This window comes from Erinaceus europaeus, chromosome 2 (genome assembly GCF_950295315.1).
Source record: "Erinaceus europaeus chromosome 2, mEriEur2.1, whole genome shotgun sequence".
Lineage (NCBI taxonomy): Eukaryota > Metazoa > Chordata > Mammalia > Eulipotyphla > Erinaceidae > Erinaceus > Erinaceus europaeus.
The window spans coordinates 42,427,592-42,446,360 of NC_080163.1; the positions used below are offsets into that span (position 1 = coordinate 42,427,592).

The 18,769-nt window shown below is 41.8% G+C and overlaps 1 protein-coding gene and 1 pseudogene across 4 annotated transcripts in view; one reads left to right on the plus strand and one right to left on the minus strand.

The window, feature by feature from the left end:
- Window positions 1–18,769, minus strand: part of FAM13B (family with sequence similarity 13 member B) — an 86,041-nt gene that overhangs the window by 66,085 nt on the left and 1,187 nt on the right. For all 4 annotated transcript variants that reach the window (XM_060178564.1, XM_060178557.1, XM_060178546.1 and 1 more), the window contains exons 2-3: window positions 3,748–3,914; window positions 290–481 (exon numbers count right to left, since the gene is read on the minus strand). In XM_060178564.1, the coding sequence (XP_060034547.1) occupies window positions 290–446 (157 nt within the window). In that variant the 5' untranslated portion in view covers window positions 447–481; window positions 3,748–3,914. The remainder of the gene's footprint in view (window positions 1–289; window positions 482–3,747; window positions 3,915–18,769) is intronic.
- LOC103108597 (ubiquitin-conjugating enzyme E2 C-like) lies at window positions 13,305–14,246 on the plus strand (annotated as a pseudogene).

An 18,769-nucleotide genomic window follows, 5' to 3' on the forward strand; every position in this document is an offset into this window, starting at 1 on the left:
ATGGCAAAATTAAAAAAAAAAATTCAAGTCCAGGTGGTGATGTACCCACACCTAGGTAACCAATCACATACATTACAGTGTGCAAGGACCTAGGTTCAAGGTCCTACAGGGGAGAAGCTTCACCAAGAGAAGTGAAGTAGTGCTGCAGGTGTCTCTCTTCCTATCCCCCCTCCCTTTCAACTTCTGCCACTCTCTATCCAAAATAAATACGTAAATAATTTAAATAGTAATAAACATTTTAAAGGATATTAAATCAAAGGCTAGTACTAAAAATAAGAAAATACAATACCATGTTCCTCAATATAGTCCACCACGTGGCGGACTATGAACGGGACCTCATTGTCTGGATGTCCTCCCTGCTGCAGCTCATCAAGTGGAATTCCAAATATTTTGTTAGCAAGAACAGAGTTGCAGTTACTCAAGGAAGGGGAGGAGCTCTTCCTCATATCTTTTTTGCAGCCAGAAATCAAAGCTGTCTTTTCTGCCAAATGAAAGACAAAAGAAAAAAAAAAAGACTACAATGATTAACATGTGAAACTTCACTTGGATGTTCTCATATTAAGTATGTTCCAGTTATTAGGTCCATAGTGTCCTACAAATAAAGTTTAGTATAAGCAATTTCTCTACTACATATTTGTGAATTTTCCTGTATTTGCATATTTATAAAACAATGAGGAAAAATAGTCATTAAACTTAGCTTAAACACAAAAGGGCACCAATGTCCCAAATACAAAGGGGCAAATCTGATTCTAAGAGGACAACCTTCATAATCCAAATTTATTAGTGAGTTAAAAATCCAAATCTTTTCCATCTACTTCTGAACTCATCTAAACCCTCATCCAAGAGAAAATTAAATGAGCTGATAATTGATAATGATCATTTGTTATAAATGATGGGGGGGTCACAAAGATAACACAATGGTTATGCAAAAGACTTCCAAAAAAAAATAAAAAAGACTTCAAGCCTGAGGCTCTGAGGTCTTAAAACTCAATTCAATACCACAAGTCAGAGTTGAGCAGTGTTCTAGGTTTTTTATGTATTTTTTAAAAATATATTAATGGGGAGTCGTGCGGTGGCGCAGTGGGTTAAGCGCAGGTGGCGCAAAGCGCAGGGACCAGCGTAAGGATCCCGGTTCGAACCCCCAGCTCCCCACCTGCAGGGGAGTCGCTTCTCAGGCGGTGAAGCAGGTCTGCAGGTGTCTATCTTTCTCTCCCCCTCTCTCTCTGTCTTCCCCTCCTCTCTCCATTTCTCTCTGTCCTATCCAACAACAAAGCAACGTCAACAATGGCAATAATAACCGCAACGAGGCTGCAACAACTAGGGCAACAAAAAGGGGGAAAAAAGGCCTCCAGGAGCGGTGGATTCATGGTGCAGGCACCGAGCCCAGCAATAACCCTGGAGGAAAAAATATATATATATATTAATGTATTATTGCATAATTATTTTTAAAGAAAAAAAACAGGAGGAGATAGCATAGAGGCTATAAAAATTACTTTCATGCCCAAGATACCATGGCTCTAGTATTTACAAATTCAGAAAGCATCTGACCCATCTTGGACAGAGCTAGAAGGAATTATGTTAAGTCAGCTAAGTCAGAAAGATAAAGATGAGTATGGGATGTCCCCACTCATCAACAGAAGTTGAGAAAGAAGAACAGAAAGGGAAACTAAAAGCAGGATCTGATTAAATCGAGAGCAGGGCACCAATGTAAAAACACTGGTGAAGGGGAGGGTGTCCACTGGGCTTCCCAGCACCGGGGAAGGTGGGGGGGCGGGGGTGGGTGGTGGGGATGGGACACAGTCTTTTGGTGGTGGGAGTGGTGTTTATGTACAATCCTATTAAAGTGTAAACATTATATAAACCACTATTTAATTAATATGAGGCGAAAAACTGATGATAAGTCTAGAACTTCTTAAAACACAGACTGAGTCTTTTTAATACATAGGCTGTCTTTGATATGTTCTCTCCCAAAAGCCTAGACCAGGGAGAACAGAAGCAACCGGTGGCACAGCTATATACAAGATGCTGGGTACTATACCCCAAACCCTATCAAAGGGACTTTCCAAAGTTAACCCTATCACCAAATAATGTGATGATAACAATAACTATCCATTGTCTTCTTGAACCCTAAGACAACAGGAACCTCACATTTCCACTATAGAGCCTATATTTCCCCCAGTCCTGGAACCTTAGGGTGGGGCCCACTTTTATGCATGCTGCTCTCAATTCAAATCAAATAATATTGCATCCACGGATCGCAACGAGTGCCACCCCAGCATGCTTCACTTCAGACTGTGACCAGAGACTTCAGGTGTGGAATGACAACCCTTCAGCTTCATCACTCGGGTGAGACTTTTCCTTTCATAGTATTCTCTAATTCCATTCCAGGTGTTCCACTCCCCAATAAAGTCCCCAAACCTAGATAAAGTCCAGGTCCCCTGAGATAGAGCATAGGTTCACCCATGCCCATAAACTAGGGGAAAAATATATACCTGAAAGCAGAAGTACACAAGGGCATGCAGGGAATACCCCCCAACACTTCATCTGCACTATTAACAGTCTTTAGGTCCATGACTGTTCAACAATTTGTTTGGCTTTGTATGTTAACTCTCTTTTCAGGCACCAGGTTCCGGATGCTGACCAGACTTCCCTGGACAGACGACCCCATCAATGTGTACTGGAGCGCCACTTCCTCAGAGCCCCACCCTACTAGGGAAAGAGAGAGGCAGACTGGGAGTATGGATCGACCAGTCAACACCCATGTTCAGCAGGGAAGCAATTACAGAAGTCAGATCTTCATATCTTCATTAATCTATATAGCAATCCCTGGTGGTTTGTACTATTATAATCTTTGTTTTATAGACATGACATGGAAGCTTAACAAAGTTAAACTGAGCAAGGTCACAACGCCATTAGGTGTGAGAGTTGAGTTTTTTTTTTTTTTTTTGCTCTTCTACCCTCTGCAACCTACAACGACCCTGGATCCATACTCCCAGAGATAGAGAATGGGAAGGATATGGGGGGGGGGGGATGTGGAGATCGGGTTATGGGAATTGTGCAGAATTATACCTCTCTTATTCTATGGTTTTGTTAATGTCTCCTTTCTTAAATAAATAAAAGAAAATATTAATGTATTACTGCATAATTATTTTTAAAGAAAAAAAAAAACAGGAGATAGAATAGAGGCTATAAAAATTACTTTGATGCCCAAGATACCATGGTTCTAGTATTTACAGATTCAGAAAGCAAGTAATCTCAAAAAAAAAAAAATCACTTTTCCAGAATAAACATTAGTTTCAAGTGGGTAGGAAACATTTTTTCAAAAGCTGATAAAAACAAAATGACAATTTGCCTCTTAACTTCATCCTAAGACATATACTGTAAGAGTATATCCTAAGGTACTATAAGAAAAAGAATATAAAGATGAATGTAATTAAAATTCCAAAGTTTAAAATATATATATATATATATATATATATATTCCATATCTCTAAAAGGTATACCGCTGAATCAAAGGTGTGTCACAATGTGACTGGGAAACAATCCATCCAACTTAACAAAAACTGTGGAAATTAACTGAGAGGCAGCAAAATGTTATACATGTAGAGTTTTCTACAAGCAACATCCATTCTTCAACATAAAGGGTAATAGCTAATAACTATAAAACCTCAAGTTAATGATTAAAACATAGCATCAGAAGGCACATAAAAAATTTCTGTGAACGGAGTAATCATTTGAAAAACTTACCTTTGAGTACTTAAACACCTAAGTTTAAAAAACGACTTCTGCACCAGCTACCCTCACTGAGCAAGCATTCTTTTGTCATTTATGGTTGTTTGAGATTATGGCAGAAGATCAGCCTGTAGTTCCTCATTGAAGAAACGCAGAACTCTATCAGTACTTCAGCAGTTAATCTAAGGGGAAAAAAAAGTCATCATTTCTCACAACAGCTTTAACTGTGAAAGAAGACTAGAATAAGCAGTTAAGTCATAATGGAGGTACCTATACTGAAAAACATTCTTGTGCCTTAAAATCTGCCTGTGACCTAGATAGAGGCAAAATTTTATATAAAGTTTCAAATTGCTATGACTGACCTGGATAAGAAACTTTCTGAAATTAAACAATTAAAAGAGGAAGGAAGGGAAGAATCTCACAGAAGAATTACTGACAGTATACAACTTCAAGGATTATACTATCCAAATAATAAATTTTCCTCAATGGAACCTTTATGTATATACCTGCACCCTACTTACTGCATCCAGCTCCATTTTGTCCTCACCTACTCAGAACTAAACATGAAGGCATTTTTCCGATGAAAGAAATGTCTCCACATCTAGTGTTCCTTAAATAAAGTATTATTTTTATAATACTTATACAGTGATTAAGTTTAACTGAGATCATACAAGCATGTGTTGTAGAGAATCAGTTTCCGTTTGCCCAATGTTTAAAGACCAGCAAAAACTGACTGCGGGTAGAGAGGAAAATCTACCTGACAATGTGTTTAATATTTAGTCTCATCATCTTATGATGCCTAACAATCTATAAAGAAATCTTTTAACAAGCTCAATCAACTGTACTGCAGCATTCTGTCAAAACAGGGTTGAGGTAAACAGGATCTTATCTGCCAGTGTGGTTTCCAAAATGGTCTTATTAATGCCATACACCTCCAGGACAAACATTAAAAAAATTGAGGGGAAGGAAAACCACATTGCCACAACACATCTTCCAGTGGATGACTACTTCCAAAACATCCTGAAATGCCTGCTAAAACATGTGGTCTATTAGTCTGAAAAACAACTTCAAAGTTATGGAAGATCTTAGAGGGGATAACTTCAGGGATAAGATGTTTTATGAAGTTACATTAAAAGTTAGGATGGAGGGGCCAGGTAGTGGCACACCTGATTGAGTGCTCATGTTACAATGTGCAAGGACCTGGGTTCAAGCCTCCAGTCCCCCACCTACAGGGGGAAAACTTCACAAGTGGTGAAGCAGGGCTGCAGGTGTCTCTGTCTCTCTCCCTCTCTATCTCCCCTTCCCCTCTCAATATCTAGCTGTCTCTATCCAATAAAATAATTTTAAAAAAAGAGAAAGAAAAGTTAGAATGGAATGTTCATGGCTTAAAGAAAAACGGAATTTGTTTGATATGCAAAAAATGAAGATTCAGAGGAGTGGCAAAGGCTGGCAAAGGCAAGTTTTATACATCAATGAAATGCCCAGTGTTTGTTTATTTGGTTGACTTTGTCTTAGTAATTCGGCACTAAATTACAAAATGGTAAGATTTCAGGGGTGTAGTTTCACACAGCACTCACCACTGTCTGAGAGATGTATGCTTGGTTTTTTGCAAGTTCATATGCTTTTATTATCTATAATGCACATGAGTTTTAAAGCCATCTTGCAGTTGTTCTTCACCTCTTATTTCACTGAGTATAGTATGACTTCTTAACAAAACCAGGAAACAGTTATCTCTGTGTCCTCTACTACTCCCAACTACTAGGTAGATAATCTATAAAACATATTTCTTTTTTTTTAAGATTTACTTAAAAATTGGCCCCCACCTGCAGTGAAGCAGGTCTGAAGGTGTCTATCCTTCTCTCCCCCTCTGAATTCCCCTCCTCTCTCCATTTCTCTCTGTCCTATCCAACGACGACGACAAGAATAGTAAATACAACAATAATGAAACAACAAGGGCAACAAAAGGGAATACATAAGTATTAAAAAAAAATTTTTTAATTGCCTTTGAGGGGTTTTGTTTTGAGAGAGAAAGGGGAGAGAAGGCAAAGAGGGTAAGGGAAGAGAGGAGAGAAGAGGGAGAGGGGAAAAGAGAACCAGAGCATCACTCTGACACATCATGATGCCAGAGACAGAACCTGAAGCCTTAAAGAGTATAACATTTTATCCACTGTACCATCTCCCAGGCCACAACTTTATTTTTCTGAAAGTGATTTTGAGTTCTTCTTCTAGCGTTTGCCCTTCTTCCGTAGCCAGTTAACAGCGTCAGGTTGAGCGTGATTTTGAGTAATATCTATGAACTCATCAGTATATATTCATCCTTACTGCTAGAAAAGTAGAGGCATAAGTAAATACTCTAGATGATGAGTCTCACTCCTGAAGAAAAACAGTACTGGTGGGGCCAGGAGGTGACACACCCAGTTAAGTGCACACATTACCACCCACAAGGACCTGAGTTCATGTCCCCGATTCCAACCTGTAGTAGGGCAGCTTCACTAGCAGTGAAGTGTCTCTTTTTCTCTCTCCCTATTTCCTTCTTCCCTCTTAAGTTTTTTCTGTCCTTTAAGAAGAAAGAGGGGGGGTCAGGTGGTAGCGCAGCAGGTTAAGCACACATGCAAGGACCGGCATAAGGATCCCGGTTCCAACGCCCAGCTCCCCACCTTCAGGGGGGTCGCTTCATAAGTGGTGAAGCAGGTCTGCAGGTGTCTATCTTTCCCCCCCAGCCCGTCTTCCCCTTCTCTCCCTTTCTCTTCCCTATCCAACAACAATGATAATAACAATAATAATGATAAACAAGGGCAACAAAGGGAAAAAAAGTGTATTCATGTGTCAACAACTTCACTGTAAACCATTAACCCCAATAAAAATTATTTTAAAAAGAAGAAGGGAAGTTGGGCAGTTGCGCAGCGGGTTAAGCACAGGTGGCACAAAGCTCAAGGACCGGTATAAGGATCCTGGTTTGAGCCCCCGGCTCCCCACCTGCAGGAGAGTTGCCTCACAAGTGCAGGTATCTTTCTCTCCCACTCTCTGTCTTCCCCTCCTGTCTGTCCTATCTAACAACAATAATAACTACAACAATAAAACATGGGCAACAAAAGGGAATAAATACTTTAAAAAATGTTAAAAAAAAAAAAAAAAAGAGGCCAGAGGGTACACAGGATAATAGTTATGCAAACAGACTCTCCTGCCTGAGGCTCCAATGTCCCAGGTTCAAGCCCCCACCCACCAGCCAGAGCTGAGCAGTGCTTTGGTTAAAAAAAAAAAAAAAAAAAAGAGGGAGAGAGAAAATGAAAAGAAGGGAGTCGGCGGCGGCGGCACAGTGGGTTAAGCGCACTAATACATTCATTCAGCCTTTAGGAAGCTGAAAACAATTCACCTATAAAAAGATAAAACATTTTTCATTCCAACTGAATAACAAAAGTACTATAAAACTCTCCCATTGCGCTCAACAACTTGTTTGGCTTCATATGTTAACTCTCTTTTCAGTCACCAGGTTCCAGATGTCATCAGGGTGCCGGCCAGGCTTCCCTGGACTGAAGACCCCACCAATGTGCCCTGGAGCTCCGCTTCCCCAGAGACCCTCCCTACTAGGGAAAGTGCTATAGCACACAAACTTACTTGTTAAATTTTCATATTTAAGCTTATTTAAACCATTTGACTTTGTTAAATATATTTTAAATATATACTGACTGTTGCTAAGTAACTTACCAAAGCATAACTAACAGAGTGGAGGAGATGGCTTAACAGTCATGCAAAAAGATTTTCATGCCTACAGCTCTAAAGCATACCTAAAAGAATTCATAACTAGACAGTTCTGGTTCACTAGGTCTTGCTCTCTCCCCCTCTCTCTTACTAATAAGTAACAAGTTTTCATTATAAAATAGGTAAATATTATTAATAATAAATAATATGTTGTATATAATATATACAACATATTATATATAATATTATTAATAAATAAATCTTCATTTAAAAGAATTCAGGCAAAAATTAATTACTCTAGATATACTCTACTAATAGACTGGATAATTATTTAAAAAACTCTTGTTTGGTAAATAGCATAATAGGTATACAAAGAGGGAGTCGGGCAGTGGCAGCGCACGTGGCGCAAAGCGCAGGGACCAGCGTAAGGATCCCGGTTCGAGCCCCGGCTCCCCACCTGCAGGGGAGTCGCTTCACGGGCGGTGAAGCAGGTCTGCAGGTGTCTATCTTTCTCTCCCCCTCTCTCTCTGTCTTCCCTCCCTCTCTCCATTTCTCTCTGTCCTATCCAACAACAAAGCAACGTCAACAATGGCAATAATAACCGCAAGGAGGCTGCAACAACTAGGGCAACAAAAAGGAGGAAAAATGGCCTCCAGGGGCGGTGGATTCATGGTGCAGGCACCGAGCCCAGCAATAACCCTGGAGGGGAAAAAAAAAAAGGTATACAAAGAGACTGAGGCTTCAATGTCCCAGGTTCAATCCTCCGCACCACCATAATTGACAAGTGTTCAGGTTTAAAAAAAAAAAAAAAAAATCAAGCTATTCAAATGAAAATAAAACAAAATCAGAGAGATTTTAAAAATCTGTGACTGAACCCCCTTTCATGTCCTCATTTATCTCCTTTAACACTAAAAATCAAACCTGCTCAAACTTCCTCAACTATTTTTCCACTGCATAGAGCTCAGACTACAAATTTTTTGATCAGGAAAAAAAGGGGGGGCAGGGCAGTGGTGTACCCAATTAAACACACATAGTACTATATGCAAGAACACCTCCCCCCGCAAGGATCCGGTTCAAGCCCCTGCTGGGGGGGGGGAGACTCATGGGGGACACTTTATAAATGGTGAAGTTAAGTCTTCAGGTCTATCTTTCTCTCTTCTTCTCTATATCCGCTCCTCACTCAATTTCCCTCTGTCCTATCAAATAAAATGGGGGGGGAATCACCACCAGGAGCAGTGGATTCCTAGTGCTAGCACTGAGGCCCAACATTAACCCTGGAGGAAAGGGGGAGGGAGGGAGGAAGGGAGGCAGAGAGGGAGGGAGGAAAGGAGGAAGAGAGGGAAGGTGGGAGGGAGGATGGAAGAGAGGGAGTGAGGGTAGGTGGAAGAATAGGTGGAAGGGTGGGTGGAAGAGAGGGAGGGTGGGTGGAAGAGAGGGAGGGAGGGTGGTTGGAAGAGAGGAAGAGAGGGAGGGAGGGTGGGTGGGTGGAAGAGAGGGAGGGAGGGAGGGTGGGTGGGTGGAAGAGAGGGAGGGAGGGAGGGTGGGTGGGTGGAAGAGAGGGAGGGAGGGAGGGTGGGTGGGTGGAAGAGAGGGAGGGAGGGAGGGTGGGTGGGTGGAAGAGAGGGAGGGAGGGAGGGTGGGTGGGTGGAAGAGAGGGAGGGAGGGAGGGTGGGTGGGTGGAAGAGAGGGAGGGAGGGAGGGTGGGTGGGTGGAAGAGAGGGAGGGAGGGAGGGTGGGTGGGTGGAAGAGAGGGAGGGAGGGAGGGTGGGTGGGTGGAAGAGAGGGAGGGAGGGAGGGTGGGTGGGTGGAAGAGAGGGAGGGAGGGAGGGTGGGTGGGTGGAAGAGAGGGAGGGAGGGAGGGTGGGTGGGTGGAAGAGAGGGAGGGAGGGAGGGTGGGTGGGTGGAAGAGAGGGAGGGAGGGAGGGAGGGTGGGTGGGTGGAAGAGAGGGAGGGAGGGAGGGAGGGTGGGTGGGTGGAAGAGAGGGAGGGAGGGAGGGAGGGTGGGTGGGTGGAAGAGAGGGAGGGAGGGAGGGTGGGTGGGTGGAAGAGAGGGAGGGAGGGAGGGTGGGTGGGTGGAAGAGAGGGAGGGAGGGAGGGTGGGTGGGTGGAAGAGAGGGAGGGAGGGAGGGTGGGTGGGTGGAAGAGAGGGAGGGAGGGAGGGTGGGTGGGTGGAAGAGAGGGAGGGTAGAAGAGAGGAAAGGAGGGAGGAAAAGAGGTAAGGAAGGGAGGGAGGGAGGAAGAGAAGAAGGAGGAAGAGGGAGAACACTAGCTAATGGGGCAGAGCGGTGCCTCACCTTGTAAAGCACACATTACCATGCACAAGGACCCAGAAATAAGTCCTCAGGCCCCATCTGTAGGGAGAAGCTTCATGCACAATGGAGTAGTGCTGCAGGTATCTCTCTCCTCTCTGCCTCACCTTCTTTAAAAAAAAAAAAAAAAAAGAATTCCAAACCCCAGTAATAATTCCTGGTAAGAGAAAGAGATATTTACATACTGTACTATATTTATCAATAGCATGTTTTTTTAAGATTTATGTATTAGTGAGAGAGGGAAAGAAAACAGTGCATCACTCTGGCACATGTATTGCTGAGGCTCAACTTCAGCACCTCATGTTTGAGGGTCCAAAGCAATTCACTGCACCACCTCTTATGTTCAGTACCATAATGTTACACTGTCTGTTACAATATGAACCATCCACTAGTATCCACACATAAATATTATGATACAAAATGCTATAGAGGTTATATATTACACTAGACAGCTAAAATGAAACAAATTCTTATTTATTTACAGGTATAATGATGTATATGCACTGACAAAACAAACAAACAAACAAAAAAGCTATGTGATTATAATGGGCCAGTGCAGGGAGTCAGGTGATGGTGCACTGGGTTAAGTACACATAATATGAAGAGCAAGGACCTGTGCAAGAATTCCAGTTCGAGCCCCAGGTTTCCCACCTGAAAGGGGTTGCTTCACAAGCAGTGAAGCAGGTCTGCAAGTGTCTTTCTCTCCCCCTTTATTTTTTTTATTTAATAGAAACTTTTTTAAGAAATTTATTTTATTTTTCAGAGAAATGCAGAGAGAGAGATTTAGAAATACCAGAGCACTGCTCAGCTCTGGTTTATGGTGGTGCAGGGGAATGAACCTGGGACTTTAGCGCATCAGGCACAAGAGTCTCTTTGCATAAACATTAAGCTATCTACCACCACCCTCTCTCCCTATCACCCTCTCCCCTCTTAATTTCTCTCTGCCCTATCCAATAAAACAAAAAAACAAATTAAAGAAAAATTTAAAAGGCTGCCAGGAGGAGAGGATTCAGTGCTGTCACTGAGCCCCAGTGATAACCCTGGAAGCAAAAAGCAAAATTAAGGTAAATTAAAAATAAATGATTGTGGGGGCTGGCCAGTGGCACATCTGGTTAAGCACACATGCTACTATGCTAAAAAACCGGTGGTTCAAGCTCCCACTCCCCACTTGAAGGGAGGATGCCTTCATACATGGTCTACCCAATTAACCACCTCCCAGTCCCTATACACTAAAATCTTGGCATACAGAAGTTAATTAAACGTGTATATTTTATGGTACTAAATGACAAATGGTCACATGTCCAAACTTTCCAATATAAAGGAAATCTGTGTATAAGTGAATCCATACAGTTCAAACCCAATTTGAATCAGTTTCCTTTTTCCAAGTATGTGCCCTTTGGGTTCACTGTTGTGCCTACTATCCTAGTCTGAGTGAATAAAGGTAGGGGGTGGGTAAGAGAGGGGTCTTGTGATACAAGGGCATCCTATTCAGGGTGGGTCCTGCCTTTTTCCTTAAATTGCTGGAACAAGAAAGTGGGTTAAGGGAGTTGTAAAGTGAATGGATAAGTAAATACAGGTTACTATTTAATAATAGGAAGGCTTGGGATCTCCACAAGTTTATTTTGTTTGTGTGATCAGAAATATTCTGTAGGAATTAATTCTTGTTTATAATCAGTTAGCCTGTAGTAAAACTGGTTTTGTTACATGCTTTATTACTTAAAGTGATTTCCAAGAACCTTACAACATTAGTTTATTGTATTATTTTCTGTGACTGGAACTCTAACTCAATACCATAATAAACTATCACCATGGTCAATGCCTACTTGTTCACCAAACTTTTTTTAAATGTTTTATTTATTTATTTATTATAGAGAGACAGAGAGAAATTGAGAGGGGAAAACAGAAAGGGAGAGAGACAGATATACCTGCAGCCTTGCTTCACTACTCGTGAAGCTTTTCCCCTACAGGTGTGGAACAGGGGCTTGAACCTGGATCCCTGCACACTGCTTAACCAGGTGCACTGTCTGGCCCCTTCATCAAACTTTTTTATGATTAATTTGTATTTTTGCTTTTTCAAGGTGCCACCTGGGTTGTCCTTAGGGCTCAGTACTTATAAATGAATCCATTATTCCTGGTGGCTTATTATTTTTCTTCCTGCACTTTTTGCTAGAGACAGAAATTGAGAAAGATGGCGAAAATAAGGAGAGAGAAAGACAACTGCTGCACTGTTTTATCATTTGTGAGGCTTCCCACCTGCAGATGGAAGACCAGAGACTTGAACTTGAGTCCTTGAACATGATATAACACATGCACCCTATAAGGTGCACCACCACGGGTCCTTCACCAAGCTTTAGTCTCAATTCCACCTTCCTCTGTCCAGAGGCAGAGTTCTTCCTCGCCTAATATATCTCTTATCTTTTTAGCAATTAGTCCATGGAATTCATGAATGTTATGTACCTCTGATGAAAGAGGATTGTTAAAGTTAGGGAGCCTGTCATTTGGTCAACCACCACACAAAATCTTGTTTTCTAAATATATGTTGAGATGCTGAGAGAAGAAAGAAAGACCAGGAAGTCTGGAACTGAGCATGGCCCCTAACTTTTGCATGCTATCACAGGTCTGCCTGGTATCATATTTGGTTTTACTAAACCTTTTTCTAAAAAATAAAAAAAATTTAAATAAACCTTTTTCTTTCTTAAAACCAAATCTTTGCCTTTCCAATTTTTTAATCCACTATGACTGATGCTTGTCCCAAATAAGGACTATGAAGTACCCACCCACCACCCACCGACACCCAACATGAAGCATTTACTATTTAAATCAACAAATGATTTCAGTTTTATCCTTACTTTTACTTTTCAGTTATGTGGAACAGTAGCTTAATACACAAAAAAACAAAAATGCTTTTAGAATAAATAACTTGGCACTGGGCATTGACGCACGTGTTTAAGGTTACCTACCATGAGCAAGGACTTGGGTTCAAGTGCCTAATCTCCACTTCAGGGAGGAAGCTTCACTAGCAGTGAAGCAGTGCTGTAGGTGTCTCTCCTTCTCTCTCCTTATTTGCCATTCCCCTCTTAATTTCTCTCTGTACTATTAATAAAATAAATAAAATTAACAAATGAAAAAATAACTTTTAGCAGCCAGGGATGTAGTGCAGTGGATAAATCATTAAACTCTCTAGGGCAGAGGGTAGATAGCATAATGTTTATGCAAACAGACTCTCATGCCTGAGGCTTCAAAATCCCAAGCTAAATCCCCCACCCCCCTACCATTACCATAAACCAGAGCTAAACAGTGCTCTTGTAAAAAATAAGGAGAGAAGAAAGGAAGGAAAGAGGAAGGAGAAAGGAAAAGAAAAAAAAAGTTAAGTGCACATGGCGTGAAGCGCAATGACCTGCGTGTAAGGATCCTGGTTCAAGGCCCTGGCTCCCCACCTGCAGGGGGGTCACTTCACAAGTGGTGAAGCAGGGCTGCAGGTGTCTGTCTTTCTCTCCTCCTCTCTGTCCTCCCCTTCTCTCTCGATTTCTCTCTGTCCTGTCCAACAATGACAGCAAAGGCAACAATAATAATAATAACAGCAACAACAACAATAAACAACAAGGGCAACAAAAAGGAAAAAATGGCCTCCAGGAGCAGTGCAATCATAGTGCAGACACCGAGCCCCAGCAATAACCCCGGAGACAAAAATAAAATAAAAATATTTTAAAAAAACCTCTCCATCCGGGAGGTAGCGCAGCAGTAAAGCTTTGGACTCTCAAGCATGAGGTCCCAAGTTCGATCCCTGGCAGCACATGTTGTCTGGTTCTTTCTCTCTCTTCTTCCTATCTTTCTCATAAATAAACAAAATCTTTAAAAAAAACCTCTCAAGCATTATGTCTTAAGTTTGATCCCTGACAGCAGTTGTATTGTTCCCATGTTTCCCCCAGCGCTGCCAGGATGGCCTCGCAGAACAGCGACCCAACCACCTCCCTAGTCACCACCGCACGCAAAGCAGCCAAGTCCAGCGGGGGCACCAAGCGAGGCCCCGTGGGCAAGAGGCTACAGCAGGAACTGATGAACCTCATGATGTCTGGTGACAAAGGAATTTCTGCTTCCCCTGAATCAGAAAACCTTTTCAAATGGGTGGAGACCATCCATGGAGATGCTGGCACCATATATGAGGACCTGAAGTATAAGCTCTCCCTGGAGTTCCCCAGTGGCTACCCCTACATTGTGAAGTTCCTCACACCCTGCTACCACCCCAACGTAGACACCCACGGTAACATCTGCCTGGACATCTTGAAAGACAAGTGGTCTGCCCTGTATGATGTCAGGCCTATCCTGCTCTCCACCCAGAGCCTTCTAGGAGAACCCACTATCGACAGCCCTTTGAACACATATGCTGCTGAGCTCTGGGGAAAAATCCCACAGCCTTTAAGAAGTACCTGCAAGAAACGTACTCAAAGCAGGTCTCCAGTCCAGAACCCTAACCTGCACTGTCCAGCCTTTCACCTTGTATTGTCTTTTTTTCCCCCTTGGATGGTGTTCTTTTTATTTGTGTCTGCATAGAACTCTGTCTTTAACTGTGGTTGTGTGTGTGTGTGTGTGTGGTCTCTTGTGAAGTCCTTGTGATGAATATACTAAATAAATAAATAAATATGAGGTGTTGTGTAAAAAAAAAAAAAGAAGAGAGGAGGGCAGTAGCACAGCAGGTTAAGCGCACGTGGCGCAAAGCACAAGGAGCGGCATAAGGATCCCGGTTCGAGCCCCCGGTTCCCCACCTGCAGGGGAGTTGCTTCACAAGCAGTAAAGCAGGTCTGCAGGTGTCTTTCTCTCCCCCCTCTGTCTTCCCCTCCGCTCTCTCCATTTCTCTGTCCTATCCAACAACGATGACATCAATAACAACAACAACTACAACAATAAAACAACAAGGGCAACAAAAGAGAATAAATAAATGTTGTTTTCACCAGGCTGGCTTCACGGGCAGGTAACAGACGACCAGGGACTCATGGTTGAGCTGTACGCAGTATCTCTTTATTCATGCAGGACGCAGCGCAAACTATACCAAGCTAAGCTAAACTAAAAACTACAATCTTGTCCTTATAAATATACTAGCCCAGTAGGATGCGACACAGAGAGGGTGGAGAGAAAAGTGACTGGTGAAAATCAGGGTGTGACAAGGAGAGGGGGCGGAGCAGGCAAGAATTCTACCACTGAACCATTAATGCCCTGGAGGGAGGGTGGTGCTGGTTAACAGCGGTTATGTAAATAGAATGAAGTGGTTATGTAAATAGAATGCAGTGTTAAGCAGGGGGGATTAAACTAATGAAACAGAAGGGGTTTAGAAGCATACCAACAAATAAATAAATATTTAAAAAAAAAAAAAAAGTTTGATCCCTGGCATCACATATGTCAGAGAGATGCTCTGGTTCTTTTTTCTTTAATTAAATCCAAGATAAAGAGAGAAAGAAAGGTGGACTAGGTGGTGGCATCAGTTAAATGCACACATTACAGTGCACAAGGACAAGGATTCAAGCCCCTGGTCCCCACCTGAAAGGGGAAAAGCTTCATGAGTGGTCAAGCAGGTCTGCAGGTCTCTGTCTCTTTCCCTCTCTATCTCCCTCTCCCCTCTCAATCTCTCTGTTTCTACCTAATAACAAATAAATGATTTAAAAAACATAAAGGGGGGGTTGGGTGGTAGCTCAGCGAGTTAAGTGCACTTGGCGCAAAACACAAGGACTGGAGCAAGGATCCCTGGTTTGAACCCACAGCTCCCCACCTGCAGGAGGGGTCTCTTCATCAGCGGTGAAGGTCTACGGGTGTCTTTCTCTCCCCCCCCCCCCCCCCCGCTTCTGTCTTCCCCTCCTCTCTCAATTTCTCTCCGTCCTATCTAGCAATAACAATAGCAATGACAATAACAGTAATGATGAGGGCAACTAAATGGGGAAAATGGCCTCCAGGAGCAATGGATTGATTCATAGTGCAGGCACTGAGCCCCAGGGAGGCAAAAACAAAAAAACATAAAAAGGAGGGTGGGCGGGAAAGCAGCAGCAGCAGTAACCTAGGCTAGAGCATGGGACCTAAGAATATGAGGTCTTGAGGCCGGCTGGTGCCAGACTGATGCTCTTGGTTCTTTCTCTCTCTCTCCTTCTCCTCCCTCTACCAAAATAATTATGAAATTAAAAGATTTTCTTCCTCTATATATCTGGCATTTAGAATGGGTAAACACCTGGTAAATGAACAAATCTGATAATTATTTATTCTGTTTCAACTATTATTCTGTTTCAACTACTATATATTTATTTAGTTCACTACTTGATATGAACTGGTGCTTTTATTACATTCCTTTCCAAATATAATTATCTCCACTTTTACTCAGTCCCTAAGTGAGTGTACTGATGTATTAGTCTATTTTACTCAGTCCCTAAGTGAGTGTACTGATGTATTAGTCTATTTTACTCAGTCCCTAAGTGAGTGTACTGATGTATTAGTCTACTGTCTCCCTTTCAATCAGCTCCCAACCACTGCCCAGCTTCGTGGGACACTGACTTTGGTGAAGTTCATGTGGACTATATATATTGCACTTGCTTTTGCTCCTAGTTACCCCATCAACAACTATAAACAAAGGCAAGTTCAGAAGCAGTAAACTCATTTGTGAGGACAGGGTCCTTCTTTAATGGTCATACCTTTGTGTTGATAAAAAGTTCTCGGTACTGAAATATATTTAGTTGAGATCTAGACATACTGTGACCTACTAAATAGCTGGATAGCTTTTTCAGATCTCTGCTGTTTACTGAACTATCAAATTTTCTATTTCTAGTGCCCAGTAAAATAGCATCATCAGTGGACAACAACTTTCATCCCTGAGCCATCAGAGGTCCCAGATTCATTTACAGGCACCACCATAAGGCAGAGTTAAGTAGTGCTCTTATAAAATAATAATAAATTCCACTTTAAATTTTTACTTATTTAGTATAGAGACAAACTGAGAGGAGAGGGCAGACAGAGAGGGAGAGAGATAAAGACAACTGCAGCCATTTGTGAAGCTCCCCCCACCCCCACAGGTAGGGATGGAGGCTTGAACCCAGATGCCTGCACACTGAAATATTATTTTTAGGGGCTGAGCAGTGGCACAACCAGTAGAACACTCATGTTACAATGCACAGGATGTAACATGAGTTCAAGATGGGCTCAAGTATCCATTCCTACCTGCAGACAAGGAAGCTTCATAAGCAGTGAAGCAGCGCTGCAACATAATATGGAATCAGTCTCAGTCTCTCTCTCTTCCTTTCACCTTCTCTCCCCCTCTCTCCCCTTTCCTTTCAATATCTATCTCTATCCAGAATAATTCTTTTTTTTTTAACATTCTTTTAAAGTAAATTTTTAATGAAAAATAAAACCAGCTCAAAAGTGGGCGGTCTTGGATAGACATTTCTCCAAAAGATACACAAATAAAAGATGCTTTAATCACAATTTCAGATGAATACAAATCAAACCCACAAAGAGATGCCAGTTTACCCTCATTAGAGGACTGTTAGCAATCAAACAAAAAGGAGGGGAGTATCAACTGTTGGTGATGATGTGAGGAGACTGAAACTCTTAAGCACTGCTCATGCTAGTTTAAAATGCAGTCCTGCAAAAGTCTGTTCCTCAAAAACTGAAACAGATAATTAGCAATTGCATTCCTTGGGAATAACAAAAATAAATCAAACTGAAAGCAGAGTTGAAATTAATACTTTGCAATATTATTCACAGAAGCCAAATGTCTATCAAGTGATGAAATGTTTGAACAAAATATAAATACATAAAACAGAATATACTTAGAATATTCAGCCTTAAAAAGGATATACACTACACCATGGATGAGCCTTGAGAACATGCCAAATGAAGGACAGAGAGACACAAAGGGACAAATGCTGTATGACTGCTCCTCTGAGATATCTAGACTATGTAAGTGTATATAGAAACAAAGTACAACAAAGGTTACCAGGGACTTGGGGGAGAGGAGGAGGAGGGAGGAGTTCGTGCCCACATAGTTTCCATTTGAATAGTTCTGGAAATGAATGACCATGATAGGTGCACAATACTGAATGTACTAGGTGCACAATACTGAATGTACTATCAAGTACTACTTAAAATGATCAAAATTATAAATTTTGTTGCACCAATTTACCACAATTTCTTTTCAGAGTATAACTACAGCATTTTATACTGTTAAAGTCACCAATCCAGTCAGTGTAAAACTATGAGAAGCCATGCACAAAATGATGTTATTTATAAATAACGAAAGTCTTTATCGCTGTAAAAGGGGAGGAAACTGACAAGTCAAAATACAATGTACAGTGTTTATCCACTCATTTTCCCAGTCCTAAAAGAATGGCATTCAACTAAAAAGCACAGTGTAACATTTACTTCACCCAGTAAAGAGTTTCATGAGACTATGCTATACCTTTCCACATCTTTCCATGGATTTAAACTGCCACAGATCCCTGATGACACAATTAAATGGGGGGGGGGGGGGGGGAGATACTGTCCCAGTTTTAAATGCAGCAGAGGGGCTCCAGAGAATATACAAAATAATAACTAGTTCCGTTCAATTCCATTTGGCAAGGACTTAACTAATACTCTCCCAATACCAGTGAGAAAAACTGGCCAACAGGTACTACAAGGTAACAAAAAGGAACAGTTTATTTTAAGGAAGACATTGCTTGTCTCTTCACATTAACCTAAAAAAATCGATTAATTCTGTGGTCCGGGAGGTGGCACAGTGGATAAAGCATTGGACTCTCAAGCATGAGGTGTCCTAAGTTCGGTCCCCGGCAGCACATGTATCAGAGTGACGTCTGGCTCTTTCTCTCCTTTCCTATGTTTCGCACTAATAAATGAATAGAATCTTTAAAAAAAAAAAAATCCATTAATTCGAAACTATACTGTTTGCCTTTAAAACGAAGTGCACCCCCGTTATTTAATGTCCATAACCTGCATTACTGTCATTCCAGCTGCGATTTTTTTTTTTTTTTTTTTAGGTGAGGCTGGGGAAGATAAGA